Source organism: Myripristis murdjan, chromosome 18 (genome assembly GCF_902150065.1).
Source record: "Myripristis murdjan chromosome 18, fMyrMur1.1, whole genome shotgun sequence".
NCBI lineage: Eukaryota > Metazoa > Chordata > Actinopteri > Holocentriformes > Holocentridae > Myripristis > Myripristis murdjan.
The window spans coordinates 17,314,903-17,336,414 of NC_043997.1; the positions used below are offsets into that span (position 1 = coordinate 17,314,903).

Here is a 21,512-nt window from a genome sequence, read left to right on the forward strand (position 1 = left end):
TCCAGCTTTAAATCATTGTAATTCCCCCAGTCTCCCCCTCGTTTATCATTCTGCCGGACACTGCTCAAGTGGAAATCTCATTGTTGGCTCTACTCACTCAGTTCAAAAAGTGCCTTAATACAGTACATCCCAAACCCAGCGTCAGCTTCTGTCGAGCAGAGAGCACGCATCGTGTTCACACTTCAAATAAATGCAGTGAAAACACCTTCGGCTTAGAGTGCCAACACTTAATTACCATCTAGTTGGTTGGATGAAGACCTCGTGACAAGACTGTGAATCTGAGATAAAACAATGTTATCAGGGCCACGCAAGATGCTACTTGCTTGCAGGTTGAACTAAATGAGTATGTAGTCATTATCATTTTCTTCAGCTGAAAATGCCAGTACCAACTCCTTGTCAACAATGTACTGTGCAATTATGTTTAAAAGTGTTGTATCAGGCCCATTATTAACTCCATGAATGCTGATTTGTCTAGCAACTATGCCCAAGTGTGTTATTTAAGGGCATTAGCCTCATCTATGGATTGCAGTCTTTTTGCCTCTCACTTAGACCACAGAATCACACAAAAGCCAAGCAATTTTCACCATACTCATGACCCTCCTACACTCAAGAAAAGCGAATAATATGGGGGCTTTGTACAGGCACAGATGCAGGTAATTAAAGCCTAGCCTGCAGTCACTAATGCTATATCTAAGTGCACTTATGTCTCCAAGACACAATATGCACAGAGCAAAAGCACCATAGCACAAATTGCAAATCTAGTGTAATGGCAGTCAACAATAGCCCAGAATTCCTTGCTCCAACATCATATATTTGAATAGTTCTACATGAAATGGCCTCGTTTATCATGCTGTGACATGGCATGAATTTCAGCGGGCATGACATCCTCCATCTCAGTGTTAAAAAAGAATGCAAAAAGGAAAGAAAAAAGAAGAAATGAAGATGACCCTGTTAAAGCAGTGCAGCAGACAAGATTTCTCATACTTACGCAGGCATGCATGCACATACTGTACATACATGAAACAGACACACACACGCACACACACACACACACACACACACACACACACACGGGTACCCTGTAGCATGCCTTTGATGCGGGGATCAGCCGGTGAGCTGAGCACAGTGCCAGCTGTTTTGCATCTGCTTGGCTTACGCTTGGCATGATTTTGGCCTTGCTTGCATATGCGGAATCAGATCACCCTTCACACTGTATGCCAGTGAACTGTATAACCATGCAGGTGTTTCATGACATCACCGTAGTGACAGTGCAATTAATAGACTGATGCTGTAGCTGCAGCACTGGGATTACTGGACCAGTCAGGTCTGAAATGCATGAGCTCTCTCTGCATTATGTGTTACTGCAGTCATTAGTCCAGGTTGGTAACCATGGGTATGGATTTGGTTAATTACTCTCAGGAACAAAAATGAAAATGGTTTACGCTGTCCATTGACGTAATGTGCATTAGTGCATTCTTGAAATAGTGTATTGATTTATCTGTTGGCGCTGGATTGATTCATCAAGCATTTTCTCTTGCACAGATTCAGATATAGGAGAAACAATGGCTGAGGCAGGGTTATATCAAATTAAAAGATTATTGATGATTACACACTCAGCAATCATTAATGATGAATGGTCATTAGGGATTAAAATTAACAGAGACTCAGTTTGATTTACAATTCACTGCTTGGTGATTTGACCTAAGAAGTTCTTTGTTGTTGTTATTTTTATTTCAGTAAGCCACAATGTGTTTTTATAGAAATAAAAACACAATTGCAATAATAAGAAAGAATATTCTTCTAACAGTTGCAATTTATACTATTGTGTTAAATTATTTAAACTATTTCTTTTAAGAATTGTGAATGGTTCAACTTAAAACACTTTAAGTGAATTCAGGCCAGAGTCAGAGCGATTCATATTTATTTCTTATAGCAAACTGATGCAGCTGAATCGGCAGAATTTATTACTGCTGCAGAGATGCAGTAAATGAAATGCTACACCCCTAGTGGTTATAAAACATATTTCTAAAACACGTGGTGTACACCGAGATATGGGTGACATCTGTAGGAAAGGAGAATGAATCTGGATTCAGTATACAGTAAGTGAAATATCTTAAGTTGGAACAGCAGGGAGCCAAGAGAGAGATGTATGGGAGAGCCTGAATGACGCCACGCTGTTTAAGTCATTCTATGAATGATCCTCTTAAAAATGTCAAAGACGTCTGCATATTTCTGAACGTATGGCTTTGTCTGACTGAACGGAAAGGATAAAGCCCCCAACACTCTTAAGTGTATGTGTCTGTAAATCTGTTTGGGATGTATTTTGTGTGGTGATATGTCATTGTAGAGTTGTAAAAGTGTTTTTGAACACTCGGAAAGCATGTCTTTGTGTGTATGAGTGCGTGTGTGTGTGGGCAACACCTGGCCCTAGGCCTGTGCTTTCGTCTCACTCCAGGGGTCCCAAGAGTGTATCACATTGCACTGATCTCAACACAGCACATTTGTGTGCCTGTGGGGGGTGTTGAGATGCTGCAGTGGGGTTAATGGTCTAAACCATTCATCTCCGCAGAGCGCCTCGGGCCAATCTCTTGGTCCCCGACAGAAAGCTGACATCCCCACCTTCTTACCTACAGCACTCTCCAATGCTCAACGCCGATTGGGAATCTTTATGCCCTGAGCTCCTCTTGTCACAGCTGATTTACATTCCAAGGAGTGATGGAGCGAGAGCTCAAACTCTGTCTTTGGAGAGCTGTCTTTCTCACCGAATACGCTCTCACACGCTGCATCCGTCAATCTTTTCTGCAGTCTTTCCTCCCCCTTCCTGCTTGTTTGCTCACTTGCTCACTCATTCATTAACTCACTTGCTCACTTACTTATTCACACACTTGCCGATTTACACTCCCTCTCTGGCTTCTCTACATCACCAAGTGAGTCATGCCATTTGGGGAGCTCAGATTTATTGTGACACACAGCTTCAGTGTGGTTTATTAGTTATGGCAAATGAGAGTGAAAGCCTCCATTGAGAGGTGGAAATGCTCTCACGCCACAGCCAGACCCACAGGCTTTTCCAGTTGAAACTGAGCCAAGCCCCCAATTCTAATGGTGCTAAGTGCCTGTCCGATTGCTGCAACGAAACAAGGAATATCATGGGGTCACGTCAGCTCACGTAGACAGCTTGCAGTGTGCTCTCACACACACACACACACCATTACAGTAGGGTCCCTGGACATTGATGAGGTGTTTGAACAGCATCCATCATGGCATCTCCAAACAGCCTGCTTCCCCTTAGCTTTAATACCCATCCTCCCATGGCGCTGTCTTTCACATCATTCATCATTCCCTCATCAACAAATTAATTACTGTGATCCCCTCCATCACTCAAGCCATGATTAAGGATATTTCAAGTTAAGTGTGGCTAATTAATGCACGGCAGAGGTAAGGTGACAAAAGATTCCTGGGAGACTGTTCGCCTTGAAAGGTGAGACTTATTTGCTGCCCTCCTCCTTCACGAAAACATCCCAAATTCTCAAGTCTGATCTCACTCAATCCTTACACAGTCCTCTATTTATCCACTCATCTCTCCCCTTCTGTCTCTCTTTCAGGATGATAGTTAGTGCAAGAGTGTACATATGGGAGGGTAGCTGTCGAGCAGAGTTGATCATATCAGGATTTATGCCTACATGGATTTCTTTAAGTACACCCTCCAAATAAGATTTTCCCACTCTCCTCCTTGTGCCCCTTGGAGAGAGGAAAAATAACACATAATCAGAGAGTCTCGCAGAGATTCCCTTTCACTGCCTCACCCTCCTCCATGCCACTGCCTGGGAGAGACAGTAATTTCACACCACATGATCTGTTGCCTCTCATTACACGGCACGATTTAATTGGCTGTGCTTTCCCCCCCCCCCCCTCGCGATTATGCAGGCAGAGGTGTCCGCAAAAAAGGATAGGCTGCAGTTTTGCCATTAAATCCCGCAGTGAATGCCTTATTTGTGTGCCTTTGGTTGAATCAGGCCAACTCCAGTGAGAGGAGAACGAGAACGCCCAGTAGACGTTACCGACTGCTGGTAGCAAAGCGCCGCCGGAGGGAGCGGCTAGACATAGCCACGACATTTCCAAAAAACATATTTCCTTAGGTTGCAGCATGGTACCCCTCATTATGAGGAATTGTGGTAATACCTGCCAGCTTTTAGTCTGATCAGCACTGAAGAATCCAACCAACCATCATCTCTGCAGATCCCCAATGTCAGATGTGATGGAAACTGTTCATATCACTTTAATATGAGATACAGACCTCAGGCCTCACTCTGTATACACTCACTTGATTTGACATGTATATATATTATATAATCATGCACATGCACTTTTGTGCACACCTCTACACTCTCTGCATACACAGTTACACCTATTTTATTGTACACACTCCTACACACTCACAATATGAACACATTGCTCATGCATATGTATGCACACACATGAAGTAACAGCCCTGCACAGATTTCTGCATATTCAGTATCTAAAAATAGTGTCTGTGTTCCCACATGTACGCGTATATACACACACCTTCATATCTACATATACACAGATGTCAACTCAGACAACCCTAATGGATCCAAGAGATTAGTAATATAGCATATCTGTAATCATATACTTATATTCTCCATTCCTACCTAAGAGCACTACTGATCAGCCACTCTGAAAAATCCGGCCCCTCGACACACACTGAAACACTGAGAACAGGGACACAGTCGGATTCTGTAAAGCCCTGGGTGATGTCTGGCTGAGTAGTGTATGTGTGGTGATGAAATAGTAGCTTTATTCCTGGAAGGATGGCTACAGTGCTTGGTAAGCCTCTTGAAAGACTGTAACAGGGGAAGAGATTAACCAGTCATCAGTGTGGAAACCATCCCAGTGATGGACTCCCACGATGCACTGGGACACTGGGAATAGGTAAATAGAAAAGGTACTAGAGAGAAGACGAGTACATAGGATGAAGATAAACTAAAAAATGGATGGACTGACTCTCAAAGGGAGAGTTTTGTTGGATAACAGAAATGAAGTAGAGAACAGAATGAAGTGGGTTAAACTGACATTATTCATACCAGGTGAGGTGATGGCAAAGAAGTCAAAGGAGAGGTAATTTGCGTTATAGGATTCCTTTTTGTTTCTTGACTCTTCAGTGTTACTTATTGCTGCTACTGATCATAACCGTTTCTTTGACATCTTCCTTTAAACCTAAGCACATAGTAGTCAGACTATTAGCCTCGCATGAATGTCACAATTCATTTTTGCAAAGCTCAAAGATCATTTCCAAAAAGTAATCCTGAAGCCTACAACTTTAATCCTGTAGATATGATTAGTTTCCTGACATCTTATGAAATGATCTCAACCCTATTTTCAAGCTCTGAAATTTTGGTAATGAAAGTCAAAAGGTAAACAGATTAAAGATATTGCATTTTTGATTGAATGTCACATTTTGATCCCATTTCAAGTCTCTTGTCATATACATAACAAAAGTCAACTTTTATCTAAAAAAGGCATAGTCATTACATTGAACTTCACCCAACTTCTATTAAAGCTGAGCTAAGCTCAGTGAATTTTATTAGTGTGCAAAGATATGTGGCCTCATTATCTTTATCAAAAGGAAACAATTAGGGGTCTCAGGGATTTAACAAGAGAAAAACAACAAATAATAATAATAGTAATAATGATAATAATGATAATAATAATCATGGGTGATTAAGCATAAAACATATGTTTGTTTTTTTTTGTTTGTTTTGGGTTTTTTTTCCCCCACACGCAAGCAAGAGACAACATGCCGGGTTTAAAATTTACCATGCCTTATAAAAGTCAAGTGGCAATGTGGCCTTGAGGTAAAAACAGTAATTACTTCCAAAAGACTGTAAGACAATAAGGAGTGAAAATGACTAAGATCCAGGCAACTTAATAGTAATCAAATGGTTGCGGAGAGACTGAAGTGATCCAGGGATGGAAACCAAGAGTCACAATAACAGCAAACAAAAAGGCAAAACAGAATGATGAGAGGGTATTCTTATCTCAAGATGACTTCTATCTCGTGGAAGACAGCCACTTTTGTTTTGCCTCACCCCATTGTGTGGCGTCTTTGAAATCCACAAGGGCCTGTTACACAGCCTTCATTTTGTTTCATCATTTGCACAAAGGCTTGACTGACATTATTTGAGATAGTTTGTCTCAGGTACAATGAGAGTAATTATTCAGGCTGCATTGAAAACAGAGAGACTATCTACAGAAAGTGAGCAATATATCTGACAATGATAGAATATTAAATTGCTAATAAAATCCATACAAATGACCTTGTGTCTTTTTGTGATTCATAACCCCATTATCCTGCCTTCTCTTGCACTGACTTATTGAGCTTTGCTAGTAAATAGCATTAACTTGGAATAGCACTGGACTGCGGCAAACAAAGAGAGGCATAACATTGGTCAAGGCGGCATGCCTTGGTAACAGGATGAGAACTACTTCCTGCGGGAGAAAAAAAATGATGCTGGGTTTTCAGTTGAATTAAACCGCAGAAATCAGGACGGGATGCCACGGTGGCACTACACTGCCCCACTCCTCAAGCAAATTCTACAATAATAGTAAAAAACAAATGTTTTAGTGTTAGCATTCTGTAGTTTTCTCCAACTTCTTTGGCTAAAGTACTGAAAGAAGCTGTGGAGTGCCCTCTGCCACATTTCTGTTTACTGCAGCCGTACTACTGTGCCCAGCTGCCCCTTATTCTGCACGGGGGCTTCTCGTAAGGCAAATCTATCCACCCGGCACTGCACTACATCTGTACAAGATCTGGAAATATTGATTAGGTGATAATTAAATTGTCCTCCCCAGCTTGATATGGATTAATAATTGGCCACTAATGCCCTCCTGACATTTTGCCGTATCGACTCGATACTGTTTGGAGCGGGGCGCCGATAATTATGACGCTTGGCATTCTTCATTTTGTCCCTAATGAGAGCAATCACAGTTGGCTTGAGTTTTGCCTAAGAGTGAGAAAGGAGAAAAGGAGAGTGAGAGGGAGGGGTGGATTTTCTCGTAGGACCCTCTGTGCTGTGGTCCTTATCGAGGAGACATTTCCCTGCCTCACTGGAAAGTTGATTTCTCAACATCCCATGGTCATCTCTTGATGTATGCGTAATCAGTGCTTCATCAGAACAAGAGTGTAGCATGGTGTTCATTACAGGGTGGAATCTCATACCAAGTCCCAGTCAAATAAAGAGGACATAGTTGGCCTAAACAAGACCACCACTTGCTGTACTATAAATACTGGGACGAGAAGGTGGCATCGGCATAGTGCCACATCACGGCTTCAACTTCCTCACTGCCATCTGTGAGTGTTCCTCCTCTGGCATTCTCACAAAGGCCTTTTGTGCATTTTTTTCCCCTTTGTCCCCATTCGCTAGGTTTAATTAGGTTATTTACTTGAGCCTCACCTCCCAGTGTTTCATTATAGCGGGCATTGCAGATAGGGCTTCACACAGGGCAGGGCCAGATAAAAAGTTAGGACAAAAGATGATAAATGTCGTGAGCGGGGACCGGAATGCAATCTGGCTGCCGCGATGCAGAGATGCTCTAATGGCTTCCCAGCGAGGAAGGGGGCAGGCACTGTCGAGATGGCAATGTGATAAATGGTGCTGGGATGGCGGTAAGGACTGTAGGCAAGACAAAGAAAAAGAAAGAGTCATGGAAGAAGGAAAAAACAAAGATGACCACAAAATGGAATCCAATTCATCTGGACTTGGTTCCCTCTCCTGACAAATTCAGAGCAGAAGAAGAAGGGGAAGGGAAATTGTTTTTAGGGACGTGTTTGCCACCCCCTTCACAATCCCCCCTCACCCCCACCATCCCCCTACAAAAGCACGCTGCCTTTCTCCCAGGTTGAAAAGGCAAAGGGACGTATGGGTTCTGACAATGGTCTTGCACCTGTGGAATGATTAATGACAACAGCCTCGCCTTACATGCCGCAGAGTGAAAATGTCTGCTCCAAAAACACACCAAGGAGAATCCTGTTAGAAATATACTTCTTGTGCTGTTTACGTTAAACAGAATTCCCTTGAAGTTCTACATTAATTATTGAGGACCTTTTTTTTCTCCACTTCATAATGCTGTGATTTATGTACCAGCTGTCTTACCTTCACACATTGTCGAATTCACCATCATGCTGGCTGTATATAGGCTGCATTGTTATGCATCAATGGATAGTGTACAGAGAGAGGGGGAAGAACAATGGAAGGAGGAAGACTATTGTAATGAGCAGAAAACTGTAAGGGGATAAAATTGACATCGTGTACAGACTTCTGACAGGTGCCAGACAGGTGCTCAAAGTGTTGAGACATACCAATTTACATTCAACCCCGTAGTTTTCCTAAACACTACCCTCATATATTGGCTCTTGTGCTAAAGCAGTGGTAATTTATTGACTCTCAAAGGCAACGTATAGATGCAAAAATGCTGTTTATCTGTATTTTTATGTTCTTAACTATTAAAGTCAACCACTTAAAGCTGTTAACATTCAAACAACTGACTTTTTATGCCATTATCAGCTGTGAAGGACACACCTGCACTTTGTGAATCGAAATAGCTCTCCAGCAGCTCAGTTTTATACAAGTTAGAAAAATCTCTCCACTCATTCATTCATTTTATTTATTTAAAACCTCAGAAAACACATTGAGGGAGAGCCCTCATTTTCAACGGTGCCGAGGCACATAGAAAACATAGAGACGTAAATAAAAACAAATAGCTATAAAGAAGAATGCATAGACATCAATTAAAAAACAAGGTAAAATTAACAATAATAAAAAGTAAGTTTTGATATATAAATAAATCAATAAGAACAATAAGAACTTAAAAATTTCAGGGAAAAAATAAAATAATACATACAAAAATTTAAAAATTCAAAGCAATGACAGTTATAATCAATAAAATTAACAATTAGACCTTGGAATTGTCTGAAAGGTATTAATGAGGTCATCTTAAAATTGTTGAAGTGTATTCCAAGTGTGTGGAGCACAGTAACAAAAAGCAGATCTTCCCTAACTCTGTATGAATTTTCGGGGCCTGCAGGGTGAGCCAAGACTGTGTCAAACTTGTTTTGAGTTGACTTTAAACGCAGTAAATATCCTGAAATATTTATGAGGCTAACAAGCAATAATGCTGAGTCAGTGTGACTGCTGAGTATTTAACCTTTAAACTATGAGAGGAGAAGGACAGTTACTTCTTACTGAGCACTACAGTGGAGGACCTTACGGCGTTTTGTGACCATGTCACTGGCTTTTTAACCTCTCCCTTGGAAATTTCGTCACTCCCCAGTACAAGCCAATAGCACAAGTCATTATTTACTGTTGTGCTTGTAAAATAATTCAACTACTTATGAAAAATCAGGAACGGTGGAGACATTAGAGGTCTTTGTATTTGAAACAAGTTTTAATGGCTCTGCTCATTTTACAGAGAAAACTTTGTCCAAAAATGATCCCATTTAAACAAAAACACTGTCCTGCTACATGCTCACAAACACATCATATGTATGCAACCGGCATATGCACAGTTGCATCTCCCACATATAATTCAGTACACACATATAAAAAAAGCACACGCATTCAGTTCCTCAGTGGACGAGAGCCCATTAATGCTGGCAAACATTTGCACTTGAGGCTGGCGCTTTTGTGTACCCTCTTGCTCTGTCAACTGCGGTTCAGTTTGGCGAGGGGTGAAAAGGACTAAGAAGAGAAGCGTAACCAACTCTATCAGTCCAAAGGCCACATCTCCGGTCCCCAGCAGCCCTCGGCCCTAGGGAAGCCCCTCGCCTTCAACAACTGGCTCTCGCTTAGATCAGCTTCTGAGAAGTGTTTCACAGTACTCCAGTTAAGTGCTTGTCGCAACACAGTTGGATAGATATAGTATAGATGAACTCCAAGAAGCATCTTTTTAATATTTCATCACAACTTAACTCAGACGCTGGCTCATAATGGCAGCCTGAGCAGCTCCTCTGAGTACTTGGCTCCCTTTTGTTTGGTTTCTCTTCTTGGATATGTGTCAGTCGCTTTTCAAATAGCCATTTTTTTCTCACGCTGCTAGAAATGAGGATCAGGCTTCAACACCTCCCCGTCATCTGTGGTGCTTCTCTTTACTTGCTTTGTTTTGACAGCCTGCCAGTCTGATATGAGAACAGAGTGACATATTTCACTACCACAATCATGATCATTTCAGTCACCCCTGATGGGACTCCGAAAATATTTCTAACGTCAGCGTGATTCAGATGCATATTGGCTAATCACCGTACAAACACAGTGATGCAGTAGAAAGTGAACACCATTTTAAAGTAAGACGCCTTTCAAGTAGCTCTGCGATACATTTGGTTTTGATGAGGTTCGTAAATGAATAATAGGGATACGATGCAAAATGCTCCTTAAAAGACCTTCTCATGAGTAAAATGCGTCTAATAACACTCACCCACAGTCATGTAAACATGCACAAAGAGTCATCATCACTCCTTCATCTCTCACTGAATCATTGTCACATCCCCACACATCAGAAAGAAGCCTCTCATAAGCGATCTATAACACTTAATTTCACTTGATTATTTTAATTATGTCCCCTGCGGGTTGTTGTTTTTCGCTTCTGTGGTGACAGTGCACTGTTTGCTTCCCAGTCAAAAGCCCCCATCCCCCACCCGCGTCCATTTGTTTCCCCAACTGTAGCTCTTAAACACAACCACATGCACAGACTGAACTCTGCATTTTGGGAGAAAGCAATTAAGAATTACAGAACACAACTTCATTTTACCATGTGGTTAAGTTATGGACACTTGGAATAATGCACAGTTGAGAAAAACATCCCACCAATGTGTAATTAATACCATTTGCATCTATTCAACAAGCTAATTTAATATAGCAGTCTATTTTGATCTATGGAGCTGTGACATTTTATTATAAATACATAATACTGAGATAATCAGTGCTCATCTTAAACCTTTTACATGTCATGGTGGGTCACTGTGTCCTAAACATTCTCTCAAACTGCAATACTAAAGCAGTACAAAATGCAAATGATTTATTGAAAGATGCTTCATAGCATCTTCCAGTGAATCAATAGTGACAGCATTATTAGCATAAGTCTTTGCTTTCTGTTTATGCGTTTATCAAAGGTCATTGGCTGTAATGATTAAGCAATAAAGCCAACGCACTGTATCAGCCATTAAATTTGTAAGAGTATCAGTATCTGTTCAGAGTCTACACTGTCAAAATCAGCCTATCTTTTGGTTGAAGCAGTGTATATGCTGGCATCACACAGCAAGAAAATGTGTTTCTCCTCAAAAAAGGTTTTAAGCAGCAACATTTTTTCTTCCTCTTTTTTTTTTTTTTTTTAACTCAATACTCCTTCTTCACCCCTACATAAAATTAATGGGCTGTGAAAGGTCACTTTGGTCCTTGAGTGACTGTTTGTGGTCCCTCCCCTGCATTTGCTTTGTGCTAATGGATTTTTGGTTCGAAAAGAGCCATGGCTCCTTCTGAATTACGTAAGACACTGGCTTGTAGAGAAGCTGATTGCTCTATTCAAGTTTCTCAGAAATGACTCGTCTTTCCAGGGATTTTCAATAGATTGTCCATCATATGCCGCATGGACTGTTGTAATGTTTCCATAAGAGATATATAAGGTTACAATATGACAAGAGTTAGATATAATGTCTGTATGAAAAGGAAGAATTACAGCATAGTGCAGTCTAATCAGGAATATGGAATTACCCTAAAAGCCTCCTTTAGGTAGTGCCTTGCTGGGTTCATAGGATGTCTGAACCGCTGAAACGAAGCCAGTTATCATCTAGCAGGATTGCTGAAGCATGAGCTAGTTTCCCTGTAACAGCCTGAGAAAACACAGTGCAGGGAATGTGTCACTTCTTATGGCCTGACAACTGGCATCCATCGGAAATGGCTTGGCACTACTTAGCCATAAAATTAGAGTCTGTTTATATATACAATGTCGAATCCCTGGACCGATTTGCTACATAATCCATCTGTGCTCCGATGGAAACAAATATGAGGCAAGCTTTTCCGCTCCGTGGTTGAGGGCAAAGACAATTATGTGAAGTTTATGCTGTAAAGAAATAGGACAGGCCCATGCACAGTGTGATTCCGTCTTGAGCAGAACCAGTCAAATATGCTCCTTATTTGATTTTCCATCCCGCTTTTTCCATCCGTATCTTTTGATTTCTGCTAAAGGTAGAAGAAAGCCAGAAGCTTTTGGAGATTGCCATCTGTACATCCTGCCATCGTGATATTTTCTTATCAATCTCGTTGTAAAATGAAAATTACGTGTGTGGTAGACGTATCTGAATCATACACAATCCTGTTGTCTCGCTATCTACATGTCATTACACTGGCAGTAAGCTGACATGGCTAAAGAGTGTTTATCACTTTTGCCATTTTTAACATCTTTTCAAGTCCATGCAGCCCTGGCGCGATAACTGCTGGTCATTTTGCAGCAGCACTGCCATTTAATGAATCGTTCCATTGCCTTGTGGATAACAGAATGAACGAATGCATTTCTGTGTTAGTGGCTGCCACTGCCTATCCTATCAGATAATTAACTTTTTGCAAATAGACTGAGCTGACTACCAAACAGAGTAAGCCTGCACAATTAGAATTACTTATCTATGTTCTCTCCTTTTTCCAGACACTGGAGGGAAAACAAACAAGACAAACAAATCCAAATTTCATACTTCTTGCTCAACTGTTTTTTCTCAAGCCGTCACACACCAACTGGCCGCCGATTTGCGTATTTATACACAAATGAACAAGTAATGAATGAAGGGAGATGAAAATGAAGTCTCATCGGGTGCGGAGCTTCTGTACTATTTTGCATTGGCGTTTGACAACCGCAGCCCAGATGTTCGGAATTTCCGACAGGAGGTCTTGTGTTTTCCACTGCCCTCCCCCTCCTCACCCCCCTTCAATTTTTCCTTTTTTCCAGGACGGATGGTCTCGCGCCGACAGTGGCGCAATTCAATATTTATACGCTTCCTTCTGTTTGGTTTCCACCGCAAAGGGAGATGCGCTTTCATGTGTCTGATTTGCCACAGCAGCGATTCAGTTCCCCCTTTTAAAGCGTTGGGGGCCGTTTGAACAAAGCCATCTGTTTGAGTGGGCTGTTTTATTAAGTGACAAACTGGATCCCTCTACCTCGCTAATGTGTCTCAAGGGAGATGGTGGTAGCTTGTCTGTGTGTCTGGTAAAGACACAGAGATAGACTGAGAGAAAGAGAGAGGGCACATGCTTCCCTCTGCAAACACTGTAATATACCATAGAGGAGTCTGCACTGCCAGTGTAGCTGCTTCTTCATAACTTGAAAGTTTTTTCCTTTATGAATCAACAACAGAGATAATTGGATAAGAGAGCCTTTCATTTACCATCTACCCTGCAAGACACACGCTAAGAAGCTCTGCACTGTCCTATAAATAGTCCTTTATATTTATTTAATGGAACCTTACAGAGTTTTCTATTGTCCTCTCCTAAAAAGCCTCAGCCCCCCAATTTATTAATGTCATTCTCCTTTTTGCAGTGTTCCCTCCATCCAAGCCAGAATATTCTGTCACCTATGTGTGTGTGCGTGCACGATAAGTTGTGCCTGTGTGCATGGTGCCTGTGTACCTCTGGTGCCTTTCCCACCCCTATCCCCCATCTTTTCAGCAAATCTGTCAGTGCACTGAATGTGGGACAAGAGCATTAGTCATTCTTTCTGAAGCTGTTGCTGTTGTCTGTGCAGAGTGCCCTTACTCCTACCGCGCTATCGCCAGGAGCTCAGACTGTGCATAGCAGTGCCACTGAGCATAAGTAACACACACTGACTGGGGTTGAGGAACTCCCACTGAAATATGTTTCTGCAACCTCAGTCAGTCCGTCACTGTGTTGGTCTGAATATTTGGTAAGAAAAACACACTAGTGGGTTGTGTGTTATGATTATGCATACTGTAGTTTTCATGCGTTTGAAGCCAAGCTTTGATAGGCACTCAGTGATTCATGTGAGCTTTAGTAGCTTATGAACTAAGTATGAGACCCTGACCCGAGCACAGCACGGACATGCAACCTCTGTATCTGCATGAAGCCTTAATATTTATAGGTGCCATTAAGCTGTATTCTTGTATATTCTATTGAATTAGTTTTACATAATGACTGTTATGAATTTTGCTTATGGAGCACATTTAAGCAGTTGGGAATGGGGGAGTAGTGTGGGAGAAAGCTTGTATTATGAACTTCATTATGTGTGACAAGCTGCGCAATATTGATGGAAGAGTGGGTCCCCATCATTGCACTGCATTAAAACCTCCGCAGCGAATTAATGTACTATTCCTGATCCAGTAATTAACAATCATTCGGGGGCCATATCCCTTTTCAAGTAATCACTAATTGCAATAAGAATTTCAGTTTCCATTTAAGGCAAGATTACCGATGAGCATGCAATGCAAATCAGCCAACAGTTCTAATTAAGCTCCAATTCCTTTTCTTTCTCTCCGTCCAGACCCTTTGTGAGAACATACAATGTGGAGTTTGTTTCCATCCCATTACAAAAGACAAGTTTTTATCACAATGCTGCAGATAGAGAGCTGTTGGTGCCCTAAGAAAATGATTTAACGCTGTGTGTGTTCCATTGTGTAGTGTTTGTGCTTTTTCTTCTCATTTTGTCTGTCTCTCTGTGCGTGTGTGTGTATGTGTGTGTGTGTATGTGTGTGTGTTTATCTTTGTTTTTGTGGTTTGCATTTCCACAACCTTTCTTTTCTATCTGGCAAGAGGTCAGATGTTCCTAAACACACTCTAGACAGCTAATTAATCCATATAGGAGTCCAAGCTTTATACACCAGACATATGTGACCACATCCATTGTCAACAGTCAACTCTTGCTGCACCAGTGACCCCTCTGGATTCCTATACCATGCAAATGATACTGTTGATACTGGCTTCCAGAAGACTCCAAGGATTAAATTAAGTCAAATGTGCTATTAGGCACAGGCTACATGCATCACTTTTAACCTCGCCCACCATTAACTCCTCCCTCTAGTCCATTTTGGGCCACTTGCCGCCATCGTGACAATTCATCAATATCACAGAACTGATATGCTGTGGCTTAAAGATGTCAAATGAGGTTAATGGCATCTTTAAATGCTCCTTTCTTCCATCCGTATGTCCAAAATGGAGCAGGGTATTTGTCAGGCTGCCACCCAATGTGTTAGGATTAATTATCGCCCTCCACAACCCCACCTCACCCTGCAAGTTAAAGATTCAGAGAGGAAATGGGCCCTTTCATGCAAATGAAATTGAATATGTCAGTCAGTATAATTGTGAAAACCGAGCAGTCTTGGACTTGTGTCTGTGCGGAATAGAGGTTCCAAGTGAAACTCGGTTTATTAATGTTTCTCCCATCCCGTCTTTGATTCATGCTCTTTAATGGCTTGGCAGTTCAAACTTTAGTCTATAGCGGAGCCCTGATTACTTGAAATGTTTTGGCCATTATGAATGAAACTGCACTCTGATCTTTCTGAGCACGGTATTTAAAGGCAATGTTTGGCTGTGTGTTAAGCCAATATCAAATAAACTTGTAATGAATGCAGATGCGTGAGATTCTCTGAACCTAAGTATCCCTTGAAGTCAATCTGATTAAAGAAAAAATATGATATCATTAGCTCCAGTGCTGTGCTTCTTTTGACTAAATAGAGAAGAGCTGCCAAATTATAAAGTTATACAGACCACTCAGCCAGATATTCTGGCCATGCTGTGCAACAGGTACTCAAATTTCACCTCCTTATCCACAGAGCAGAAGTACTTATTAATTCAGATCCAATTCAATTCAACAAAATACCAAGCCAAGGTATTAGATATTTGCCGGTTTCAGTCAGTTCTTGCTCTCATTCGGAGTTTATGTTGAGATAATAAGCTTCTAGAGGATGAACGGCTGATTTTCTCAGTTGCCGTAACAAGCTCTGCATAGCATGGTGGTGGCATTTTAGGTTAATCTCCCATAATTCTCCATATCAGAGCCTGATCCAAACTTTGAAGCCCCGACATGACCTGATTGATGGATCAGATTTCTCCATGAAAATGGTGGGTTCAAAAGTCTAATAAAAGAGCTGTAATTAAAGAGCATTACAGTGAAAACAAAGGGAGACGTGTATGAAAAGGTATGAAAGATAATTAGGGTAGTATATGTGATGGTAGAAGCATTAAATGGTAGTTAAAGGTTCTTATGATCCTTGTTTGGAACGCCCACATGGGTTCATCCATTAAAAACGAAAAGAAAAGTACTCCCAGTCATGAAACCGTCTGCCCCCACAGCCCTGTGGACATGGGTGTTCTTAAGAGCGGCAGAGGCTTTCAGTCTGTCACCAAATTATTAATACGGTATCTATCCATGTTGAAATTGAAAAAGCAGAGCAGGGAATGCTATGAAGCACTGCTTCCTTTTCATTAGTAGTGAATACAGACAAGGTTACATAATGACCCTGGGGGAGAGCAGGCAGAGGTCCACGTCACTAACCTTTTTAGCTTGTGACAGGCTTTACACTTTTCATTTGTTTGCTGGCGACAGCTTAGCACCGGATTAGCAGGCACCTAGCCACTGTATTAATTCAGGTAGATTATGGCTACCTCTCAAAGGAGACACAAATATGCAGCAGAGGGAACAAGAGCGTTTATGACTGTTCTTTCATTTCACTATCAAACATTTTCTGCTTCTTCAGTCAAAAGGAATTTACTTCTTTTCCCTTGGGATTTTAAACAGCCATAAGGTTTTTCATAGACAATAGCTTTGAGGCTGAGATTACCATTTCCTTGACTGTGGTAAAGGGGTTGGTTATGAAGTCCAGTCAATGTCAATGCCAAAAGACACGATACTAGAAACATGCAAAATATGCACACTTTACGAAAATTTTAATGAAAATTATGTCTACACAGCGTGCAGTATTTGTGAATAGATGAAATGCTCTTGCTTGCCGTTGAGCTGCAATGTATTTGAAATCAGAGTCGATGCTTTTTTAGTCATGGCATTGTTCACAAAAAACTGAGGTTTCAATCAGCCACTGTCTACCTGAAGCCATATGAGGAGTCTACCAAAATGGATGTTTGTCAGCGCCAGACCTAAAATGGGGGTATGATGGTGATATCAGTGGCCATGTCTGTGAAAACACCATTACCGCCATGTCACGCCTCAATCACTCCCCATTGTGAGATGACTCCCCCCCTCCTCCGCTCACCTCCATCGCTGATCTCCCGTACGTGTCGTTGCAGTCTATCACAGCCGGCGTAGGGAGACGCACCGAGCTGTAATGGATGGCCCTGGAGCGAAAACAGCCCCAACAGCATATCAATTACCCATCAGCCCCCTCTTGGCTGGATGCCAATGCGCGCCACTCCCCAGCCAAGTCAATGAGATAAGGTCCAAATGCAGATATAATGGTGCTTTTTTTGCCATGAACAAATTACACAGTGTCGACTCTGCTGCGCACCTGTCGGATCTGTCATCCAGTGAGTGAAAGGGAGAGAGAGAGAGATTCAGAGACGTTTGTGTGTGTGTGCGCATGCACATCACAAGGCGCTCAGGTGATTTCCCAGACTTATTTGCCCAGTGGAAGCCCAGCTGCTTCCCTGTTTATCTGCCCGCCCTTTTGATTGCCAACCACACATCTTATGTCACCTCTCCGCGAATCCTGCGGGTTAATTTGTCCCTCGCTCACAGGGCTGCTGGGCAGTACAATCTGGGAGGGGAAATCAGTCCGCACGCAGGCACGCGAACAACTACAATCACACATTCTCACGTGCACGCACACACACAGATGAGGTGATTCAGATGGTTGGCATTACTGCAGCTGTGTGGCCCCTAATGGCCTGCTGAAGTGATTGATAAAAGGCAAACAGTTGCTCCATAGGGGGACAGATGGAGTTACACCTCCCACTGAAACTGGCACTCAAGCTTAAGAGGAAAATATTAGGGGGTCTGACTAAGCACCATCACACTGTTTCTGCTGAAATGATTAGGGGGTGGGGGGGCGGGGGGTGCGGTTGATCATCACGATAAAGGTGGAATTTGATTCACACAATCAAAAGCTTGTCTGGGAGAGATTACCTGCTTTGATGACTAATTACTTTCATGAGCTTTGATTTCTGTGGTTTGCGATAGAAACATCAGTTCATCAGCAGGAATTGATTTTCCTGAAAAAAGATAAACAAAGCAGTAGTCAAGTTGTGATTGGAAACAAACAGACAATGGCTGTAATAGCCGAGAAAGGCAATATCTGGATTGTAATCAGTGAAGAATTTGTATTTCATTTGACTAACAGTAGTGCTTGTAGCTGGGTTACCAGTCATTTTCCAGTGGTGAACAACAGAGCCTGAACAAATGCTTTTGTCCAGTGCTGTAAAACTGCCATAGGAGATGAGAAAATCCATGCCATGTCCAAACAAAGCAAACCCTGTTCATCTCCTCTATTCTCTCTCTCTCTCTCCCTCCACTCCCCTGCATTCTTAACATTTCTTTCCTCTTTCACTTTACACTTGACTTGTGCTGAACTGAGAGACCAATTAAAACCTATAGAACGCTCGCATGGCCAATCAGTGCATTGCAAGGACCCTATCAAGTGCGTGCCTCATTTGCGTGGGGCACACAACCAGTACGCAGTTTGTAGGCATGTCATGATGTGTGCTTGTGATTGTTCTCCACAAACTTGCAAAAAAACATTTTCAAAAATAAGCTGTGACTGTTACTCAAAAGAAGGTTCAAACAGATTCTACAGTGAGAAAAACCGAGTTTATTAGCCATGAGGTTCCAAGATTTATGTCTATGGTAATTATTATGTTGTTTGATATGTACCGATATAAGGTTTTTTTGTTGTTGTTGTCTTAATTCAAGTTATATTGAATTAAGACAACAACACTGAACACTGAAAAAAACACCATTCAATAGACATTACACCCTACAAAGTGCAGTGTTACAAACTACAAACACATCCACTGTATGAGAGGCATCTAACTACACCCTTAGCTGATGAATTAATGAATAAACTGACTGTTTTTATCTTAGTTTTAAATAGTCTATAGTCTAAATAGACTTTTGCCTTGTTAAATTGTAGAATATACCATCTCCATTACACATCTTTGTCACAAGTGTTTGATAACCACATTTGAGGGATCACTGCAAAAAACGATGTATTTATTTTTATGTATATTTTGGCCCCTATATCAATATTGGAATTTATTTACTCCCTAATATCAGTATTGGGTCCAAAAATCCTGTATCAGTAAGGCTCTGCAGTTTGATATTGTATATGGCTTTGAGTGCTAACTGAAACTTATAGGGAATCAGTTCATGCTTTGCTTCGAATGTGAACCATGTCTACTCAGGATAAATTTATTTACTGTGAGTGAATCTGAACAGGAACAAGAATCCTTTCTGCAGCTCAATTTACATATACTGAATGATATGTTAGTGGCACGTAGTGCTCACAATCATCCTTTTCGCTTTCAAGAGGTTATCTTTTATAGGGCTTGACAGCCTTGACACAATTGCGACTCTTCAAACCAAAGGGCTGCTTTCAAATCTGAAATTTATCTCCATGTCAGAATTTTGAATATGTTGTAGGTTGGCATTTTCTGTATTTACTCTTCAACATTGTTTTGAATTCATTTCTTTACTTTGCAACAGCAACATTTTGTCCTTGTAGCCAAGAATTCCGTCTTTTGAGACAGTCAATGAAACATGGGGAATAGCTTCTTAAAAGGGGAGCAGGCTCAGTGCAAATTTTAGAGTTTAATATAAGTATTTCCAGGGGAACGATAGAGTGTAGTGGCCCTGAGACTTGTGTCATTTTACTCTGGATTGTGGCTACTGATCACCTGTTTCCACTTGCACTATAAAGGCTGCGTGATCTCTTGTCTTGACCTCCAAAGACAATCTTCTTAACAACCACATGCTGAAATCTGCATCTGTATTACCTTCTGGTGTGTGGGACTTGATAAGAGAGATTAATTGCTCTGTCTGCAATGCTTAGCATTCTCACTATTTTTGTTATCTTTTATGCTGTTTCTCCCTCTGCAGCACCACCAAAGTTTTTAAGAACCCCCAATGACCAAACGGGAGTGCAAGGAGGTGTGGCATCATTCATCTGTCAAGCCACAGGAGATCCACGGCCGAAGATTGTGTGGAACAAGAAGGGGAAGAAAGTCAGCAACCAGAGATTTGAGGTATTAGGTCTATTGTTCTGATGTAAAATGCTCGACAAAAATGAGAATGCTCCAGCACTGCTTTTGGCTGTGCCCTCTCATAATCCACTGCCTAGCCGCCTCACTTGCTTTCCCGCCCCGACTTGCCACCACGCATTAGCAGGCTCTAATAATCATGCTGGCCAGCCTTTTTAAACATGCATGAGTTTTAATGAGCAAGTATACGAAGATCTGGGGACAGATTTGTAATTAAAGAAAAGACAAGAAAGGAGCAATTGCACAGAAAAAAAAAAAAAAATTGTGGTGTGACCCAGATACCTACATTAGCATCACGCCGCATTTGCCAGCTTTATGCAAAGTGAAAGGGAAAGTAGCTCTCTCACTTCCGAAGATCCTTTTGCTTTGTGGCATCTTTATCTAAATGCATGTCCTACCCTCCTTATTTTGGCTGAAGCTTTGATTTCTGGTCAGCTTTAATATGCACTTGAGCTCAATACCCATGAGAAATAACATCACCGCAGAACACTGATAAGATTTCTATTAATTTCTGTGCCAGTCCTTGAGACCATCACAGTGTCACTTTTTTTTTTCCTCTGCTCTATCTGCCATATTTGCTTGCTACTGCACAGCAGCAATGGCTTAACAGAGCTTGGAGACCTCTTCCCGCCTCTTCTTCTTCTTTGCATCTCATGCCGACAGAAATCTAATCTTATCAGAGTTCATCGCGTTTGCATCACTCGATGTGCTGAATGCTAACGCACTCGTTTTCATTCCCATGTTGCCTCACAGGGCTTGCCGGCTGCCGCCATTCCATGCCCATTCACTCATGCACTGCCGCCTCATCTCCTAACAAAAAGCCCATTTCCTTCCAGAAGTTCCACAACTTCCTTTCTCATTTTTTTGCTTTTTTCGATTTACCTAAGAAAGGAAGCTGTTATTTTGCTATCACCTCCTGTCAGCTTGAATGCCAAACGCTCCTGTAGCTTGGCCACTGAAATGCAGAAGTGTATTGTGAACTAACATATGCTCAGATATACTGTGAACTGTAAAAATGTCTGCAGGCCTCTGTGGATGTGTGTGTGTGTGTGTGTGTGTGTGTGTGTGTGTGTGCGTGTGTACAGTATGTGTGCCTGTGTGTGTGTGTGTGTGCATATGTGTGAAGCAGAGGTCTCAGGCCCTTCTCTATTGAAATCTACCTCTATGCTTAAAAGAGATTGAGTTATGACACAGGGCTTTCTAAAATCAGTGAGTATACAACATGTAGCATGCAAAACT

The 21,512-nt window shown here is 41.6% G+C and overlaps 1 protein-coding gene across 1 annotated transcript in view; it reads left to right on the forward strand.

Moving 5' to 3' along the window:
• LOC115376148 (receptor-type tyrosine-protein phosphatase delta) overlaps positions 1 to 21,512 on the forward strand; it is a 410,683-nt gene that overhangs the window by 307,833 nt on the left and 81,338 nt on the right. The window contains exon 11 of the mRNA XM_030075622.1: positions 20,113 to 20,258. Within this exon, the coding sequence (XP_029931482.1) occupies positions 20,113 to 20,258 (146 nt within the window). The remainder of the gene's footprint in view (positions 1 to 20,112; positions 20,259 to 21,512) is intronic.